This window comes from Ceratina calcarata, unplaced genomic scaffold, assembly GCF_001652005.2.
Source record: "Ceratina calcarata isolate Rehan_Ccalc_2016 unplaced genomic scaffold, ASM165200v1 scaffold552, whole genome shotgun sequence".
Classification (NCBI taxonomy): Eukaryota; Metazoa; Arthropoda; class Insecta; order Hymenoptera; family Apidae; genus Ceratina; species Ceratina calcarata.
In genome coordinates this window covers 848-8139 of record NW_017176704.1, presented here as the reverse complement: position 1 = coordinate 8139, position 7292 = coordinate 848, and the positions used below count along the sequence as shown (strand labels likewise).

General features: G+C 43.7%; 2 protein-coding genes across 2 annotated transcripts; both read left to right on the top strand.

Annotated features, from left to right (window-relative positions):
• The first annotated feature begins 206 nt into the window (after nucleotides 1-206).
• Nucleotides 207-4500, top strand: LOC108629080 (serine/threonine-protein phosphatase 6 regulatory ankyrin repeat subunit B-like). The gene is made up of 9 exons (XM_026816975.1): nucleotides 207-456; nucleotides 523-704; nucleotides 918-1103; nucleotides 1323-1848; nucleotides 1918-2565; nucleotides 2713-3041; nucleotides 3117-4083; nucleotides 4174-4415; nucleotides 4459-4500. Exons 1-9 carry the CDS (start codon nucleotides 207-209, stop codon nucleotides 4498-4500), a joined length of 3372 nt encoding a protein of 1123 aa, XP_026672776.1.
• A 14-nt stretch (nucleotides 4501-4514) lies between these two features.
• LOC113464815 (uncharacterized) lies at nucleotides 4515-5925 on the top strand. The gene is made up of 2 exons (XM_026816974.1): nucleotides 4515-5190; nucleotides 5266-5925. The coding sequence occupies exons 1-2, from the start codon at nucleotides 4665-4667 to the stop codon at nucleotides 5322-5324; spliced, it is 585 nt and encodes a 194-aa protein (XP_026672775.1). The 5' UTR covers nucleotides 4515-4664; the 3' UTR covers nucleotides 5325-5925.
• Nucleotides 5926-7292: the final 1367 nt, after the last annotated feature.

Here is a 7292-nt window from a genome sequence, read left to right as displayed (position 1 = left end):
GCAACTGGCCACGCGTTTTCGAGATAATCGCAAAAGTAGTTCCATGTGTCGCTTATTATCGTATATATATATATACGCTCACACACGATAGTCTATAAGAAAAATATTGTCTAGAGTTGGAGAGACTAATGAGATGAACTCCGCGATCTGAGCACGAGATTTAAACAGTGATTTAATTAATAATAATCCCCCATAGGCCGGACAATATGGAGGAACTGGTTATGAGAAGAGAAGCTGACGTGCATGCCCAAAACGAAAATGGTGAAGCGCCACTGCACCTAGCCATTCAGAATGGACAAAAAGATATCGCACAACTCCTCGTAGATCAGGGTGCCGATGTCAAGTTGCAAACTCGAAGGGGCGAGACACCGCTTCATTTTGCTGCGCAAAGCGGACAAGAAGAAGTTTGCAGGTTGCTACTCGAGAGAGGAGCTGACGTGAATACCGTAGAAAGATGTGGATACACGGCACTGCACCTAGCCATTAAGAATAGACACAAAGATATCGTACAACTCCTCGTAGATCAGGGTGCCGATGTCAAGTTGCAAACTCTAAGCCGCGAGACACCGCTTCATTTAGCTGCGAAAAGCGGATTAGAAGAAGTTTGCAGGTTCCTACTCGAGAGAGGAGCTGATGTGAATGCCGCAGCAATAGATGAATACACGGCACTGCACCTAGCCATTAAGTATAGACACAAAGATATCGTACAACTCCTCGTAGATCAGGGTGCCGATGTCAACTTGCGAATTCTAGGCCGCGAGACACCGCTTCATTTAGCTGCGAAAAGCGGACTAGAAGAAGTTTGTAGGTTGCTACTCGAGAGAGGAACTGACGTGAATGCCGAAGAAGCAATGAGATACTCGGCACTGCACATAGCCATTGAGTATGAACACAAAGATATCGTACAACTCCTTGTAGATCAGGGTGCCGATGTCAACTTGCAAAATGAAAGTGACAAGAAGACACCGCTTCATTTAGCTGCGAAAAGGGGACTAGAAGAAGTTTGCAGGTTGCTACTCGAGAGAGGAGCTGATGTGAATGTCGTAGAAATAAATGAATACACGGCACTGCACCTAGCCATTCAGTACAGACACAAAGATATCGTACAACTCCTCGTAGATCAGGGTGCCGATGTCAAGTTGCAAACTCGAAGGGGCGTGACACCGTTTCATATTGCTGCGAGAAAAGGACAAGAAGAAGTTTGCAGATTGCTAGTCGAGAGAGGAGTTGACGTGAATGCAAAAGAAGTAAGTGGATACACGGCACTGCACATAGCCATTAAGTATAGACACAGAGATATCGTACAACTCCTCGTAGATCAGGGTGCCGATATCAAGTTGCAAACTCTAAGCCGCGAGACACCGCTTCATTTAGCTGCGAAAAGCGGACTAGCAGAAGTTTGCAGGTTGCTACTCGAAAGAGGAGCTGACGTAAATGCCCAAGAAGTAAGTGGATACACGGCACTGCACATAGCCATTAAGTATAGACACAAAATTATCGTACAACTCCTCGTAGATCAGGGTGCCGATGTCAACTTGCAAACTCGTAGGGTCGAGGAGACACCGCTTCATTTAGCTGCGAAAAGCGGACTATCAGAAGTTTGCAGGTTGCTACTCGAAAGAGGAGCTGACGTAAATGCCCAAGAAGTAAGTGGATACACGGCACTGCACATAGCCATTAAGTATAGACACAAAATTATCGTACAACTCCTCGTCGATCAGGGTGCCGATGTCACCTTGCAAACTCGTAGGGTCGAGGAGACACCGCTTCATTTTGTTGCGCGAAGAGGACGAGAAGACATTTGCAGGTTGCTACTCGAGGGAAAAGCTGACGTGCATGCCCAAAACTGTGAGGGACAAACGGCACTGCACCTAGCCATTCAGAATGGACACAAAGATATCGTACAGCTCCTCGTAGATCAGGGTGCCGATGTCAAGTTGCAAACTCGAAGGGGCGAGACACCGCTTCGTATTGCTGTGCGAGAAGGACGAAAAGAAGTTTGCAGGTTGCTACTCGAGAGAGGAGCTGACGTGAATGCCGAAGAAGTAAGTGGATACACGGCACTGCACCTAGCCATTGAGAATAGACACAAAGATATAGTACAACTCCTCGTAGATCATGGTGCCGATGTCAACTTGCAAACTCGAAGGGTCGAGGAGACACCGCTTCATTTTGTTGCGAGAAGAGGACTAGAAGAAATTTGTATGTTGCTACTCGAACGAGAAGCTGACGTCAATACACAAAACTGTGAGGGACAAACGGCACTACACCTAGCCATTGGGTATAGACACAAAGATTTGGTACGGCTCCTCGTAGATCAGGGTGCCGATGTCAAGTTGCAAACTCGAAGGGGCGAGACACCGCTTCATATTGCTGCGGGAAAAGGACAAGAAGAAGTTTGCAGGTTGCTACTGAAGAGAGGAGCTGACGTCAATGCCGAAGAAGTAAGTGGTTACACGGCAGTGCACCTAGCCATTGAGTACAGACACAAAGATATCGTACAACTCCTCGTCGATCAGGGTGCCGATGTCAAGTTGCAAACTCGAAGGGGCGAGACACCGTTTCGTATTGCTGTGCGAGAAGGACAAGAAGAAGTTTGCCGGTTACTACTCGAGAGAGGAGCTGACGTGAATGCCGTAGAAATAAATGGATACACGGCACTGCACCTAGCCATTGAGCATAGACACAAAGATATCGTACAACTCCTCGTAGATCAAGGTGCCGATGTCAACTTGCAAACTCGAAGGGTCGAGGAGACACCGCTTCATTTTGTTGCGCGAAGAGGACTAGAAGAACTTTGCAGGTTGCTACTCGAGAGAGACGCTGATCTGCATGCCCAAAACTGTGAGGGACGAACGGCACTGCACCTAGCCATTCTGAATGGACACAAAGATATGGTACAACTCCTCGTAGATCATGGTGCCGATGTCAAGTTGCATACTCGAAGGGGCGAGACACCGCTTCATATTGCTGTGCGAGAAGGGCAAGAAGAAGTTTGCAGGTTGCTACTCGAGAGAGGAGCTGACGTGAATGCCGAAGAAGTAAGGGGATACACGGCACTGCACCTAGCCATTGAGTATAGACACAAAGATATCGTACAACTCCTCGTAGATCAGGGTGCCGATGTCAAGTTGCAAACTCGAAGGGACGAGACACCGTTTCGTATTGCTGTGCGAGAAGGACAAGAAGAAGTTTGCAGGTTGCTACTCGAGAGAGGAGTTGACGTGGATGCTCAACACGAGTATGAAGAAACGGCACTGCGCCTAGCCATTAAGGAGGGTCACAAAGATATCGTAGAAATCCTCGTAGATCAGGGCGCCGATGTCAACTTGAAAACTTTTTGGGGTGAGACACCGTTTCATTTTGCCGCGCGAGTAGGAGTGAAAGAAATTTGCAGATTGTTTCTCGAAAGAGGATTTGACGTGGATACCAAAAGCGAGAAGGGTGAAACGGCACTGCATCTCGCCTTGCAAGAGAGACACGAAGGCGTCGTACAATTCCTCGTAGAACATGGTGCCGATGTCAACTTGAAAGTTAAAGGGCGCGAGTCACCGCTTCATTATGCTGCGGGAGCAGGACTAGAAAAAACTTGCAGGTTGCTACTCGAAAGAGGAGTTGACGTGGATGCTCAAAATGAGTATGGAGAAACAGCATTGCGCCTTGCCATTAATCAGGGACACAAAGATATCGTAGAAATCCTCGTAGATCAGGGCGCCGACATCAACTTGAAAAATCGGTGGGGCGAGACACCCTTTCATTTTGCTGCGCGAGTAGGAGTAAAAGAAATTTGCAGATCGCTACTCGAAAGAGGATTTGACGTGGATGCCAAAAGCGAGGAGGGAGAAACGGCACTGCACCTAGCCATTCAGGAGAGACATGAAGATATCGTACAAATTCTTGTAGAATATGGTGCTGATGTCAACTTGCAAACTCGATGGGTCGAGGAGACACCGCTTCATTTTGCTGCGCAAGTAGGACTAGAAGAAACTTGCAGGTTGCTACTCGAAAGAGGAGCTGACGTCGATGCCCAAAGGGAAAAGGGAGAAACGGCACTGTGCCTAGCCATACAGGAGAGACACGAAGGTATCGTACAAATCCTCGTAGAACATGGTGCCGATGTAAAATTGAAAATTCGGAGTGACGAGACACCGCTTCATTTTGCTGCGCGAGTAGGACTAGAAGAAATTTGTAGGTTGCTACTCGAAAGAGGAGTTGACGTCGATGCTCAAGACAAATATGGCGAAACGGCACTGTCCCTAGCCATTCAGAAGAGACACAAACATATCATACAAATCCTCGTAGATCAGGGCGCCGATCTCAACTTGAACACTGTGTTGGGCGACACACCGTTACATTTTGCTGCGCAAGTAGGACTACTAGAAACTTGCAGGTTGCTATTCGAAAGAGGACTTGACGTCGATGCTCAAAACGAACATGATGTTACGGCACTGTGCCGAGCCATTAATGGGGGACACGAAGATATCGTACAATTCCTCGTAGAACATGGTGCCGATGTCAAATTGCAAAATTTGTTTGGCTACAAACCGCTTCATTGCGCTGCGCGAGCAGGACTAGAAAAAACTTTCAGGTTGCTGATCGAGAAAGGAGCTGACGTGAATGCCACAGCGTTACATGTTGCCGCTATAAATGGTCAAGTACATATCATGGAAATTCTCTTGAATTGGGACGTCGATATCGATACCATAGTTGATGGAGGTAATACTGCACTTCATCTTGCCTCCCGCGCCAATCAGTACGAAGCCGTTCGGACTCTCATAGCAAATGATTGTAACGTAAACATTGTTAACGATAAACAAAAAACAGCGTTGCACTTATATTGTTCTAAGTATGGATCTATGGATCGATTGTCCATGATCCAAGAGCTACTAATTAAAATGGAGGTTGCTAGTTTGAACATGAATAACGGAAATGTGGAGAATCTTAATATCACTACGGATTTAAGCAAGCAATATGTAAAATTTCAGAAGAAATGTATTGAAGAGATAAGGAGAATGAAAAGCACAAAAATTAAGAATACTGTAATAACGTTCCATGATATCCTAACAAAACGCATAGACCAAATAGCATTATACGCGAGAAATGAAGATGTTGTTCAAGTTATGGAAGGGAGCGATTACCAGACAATGTTTCCTACGTACGAAGACATAATAAAACGTCGTTTCAACAGAGGTAAGGTACGAAAGGAATTGTTAGACGAGAGTGTTACATTTTTTCCCAAAGATTATGATTTAATTTGTATTCAAGGAATATTAAAGTACCTCAGTAACTGGGATCTAACGAATTTGAAAAATGCTTGTAAATGACGTTGACTGTCACGTCACCCTCTTATTCGAGTTACAGCAAAATTTCATCTCCAAATAATATTCGAGTGACGCTTGTATGGCTACTTCAGTTCTCCATGGTGTCAATTATTTCTACTGACTAAGAATATTCTGTTTTATCAGCTGTCTTTCTTTCATTTTCTTGCCTGTAATGATGTTCTTATTGCGCTTACCTTCGAAATTATGTCTCACGTGTAGCGCTTGGTTCTTCGGAAATATTGGTTGCATCAATTTCAAATGCTTTTGCATCAGATTAGGCAGCCTAGCGGAGGTATAAATTCTTTCCGAGTTGTATTATCAGTTACGAAGTAAATTGTAAGTAATGTTAATTAAATGTTAAGATGAATTAAGTAGAATATTGCTGGAATAAAAGTCTGATCAATTCTAATTAATAAATTAATACAAATGAATCTTGCTATTTTTATTTCACAATTCTTAACCAGATGACCAAATGAGCAGTTCTGTGGGTGGCTCCTATAAGTCAATGCTCACTCGCTTTAAAATCACCCGAGTAACTATGGACGATTAATGGAAATGGCCTAATTCTGATTAATAAATTAATAAACATGAATGTCAGAATTTTTATTTCGCGGTCCTTGACCAAATATGATTAAAAATATTCACATACTGTATATAATTAAAATGTGTTTACACGTTTTCGAAACTCCTAATTTTGACAAATTTATTATTAAGCTGATAAGACGATTACTAAAGTATTTTACGAATGAAGATATTTTTCAAGATCTCGACGAAGATGCTACTGTAATTTTATGATACCACCGCGCTTGGAACGATAAAACTTGATTTTGAAACACGATGTAGATAGAATCTAATTTAAATTCCTTTCGTTACCCAAGAATATCTCTTATTAAAGACGATATTCTTGCGATGTTGCAATTTTTACCGAAAGGCCAATCGTCTCGAACGGAGAAAGTGGCGAAAAATTTGCAAACCATTAGGACGCTCCCTGATCGACAATAAAATAATTTGCAATCGCATTAATAAATTATTAGATGAAAGTAGACTTTTTCTGGCGGGGAGCTTACGCAAGCCTCAAGACACATTTATTTTACGGCTAGCGCCTCGATTCCCGATGCTGATTGCTCGCGAATAGGCATGTCGAAACGAGAGTTTTTGTCAGGCGCCAACAGGGATGATACGTCCAGTTAATTCATTATTCACGTCGTTTCACAATCACGCGTAAAAGCAACGATGGAAGAGAGATCAGTAAAATCGCTTCGAAGGATCATTGCGTAACACCCGAACGAATTTAGAGCATCCTTTGATCGCACTGTGACCTTGTCCATCACGGCTGAGAGAGTGAAAGATCATTCGGAGACATTGCTTTCATGATTATCTGGACGAGTTGAAGGATAGTCAATTCTTCACTTCTCTCTCATTTAGGTATAAAAAAGTATGTGTCATAATTAAACTGGATTTATTTAATCATGATTGGAGTACAGATTTTGTGCTATGAACAATGAAGGCAAACAGAAAGAAAGGCAGAGTGCAGATTTTAAGAAGAGTCATCAATATTTCATTTTTTTGCCATTTATATGAAAATTGTATAGCGTATAGTTTTTAATAGTACATTGTGTACCTAGGGCGCAAAATAGGGCATTCTAGCACCGGCACGAGTGTGAATTTCGCCCAAGCGAAGCGAGGGCGACAAATTCACACGAGTGACAGAATGCTCTTTGCGCCCTGGTGCACATACTATTTTTTGACACGCCGGGCGAGAAATTAATCGATAACAAAAGCCATCGAAGTTGTAATTATATCATTTTCCGTCTTTTCCGCCCTAGGGCGGGAATGTGCTATTTTGCGCCCGCTAAACATGCACGAGAAACCGAATTTCGCGCCCGGAGTGTCAAAAAATGATATTTGCGCCTTTAGATCATGTACATGTATGAGTGTCGTATGTGTGAGGTACGTATGAATGTGTGCGTG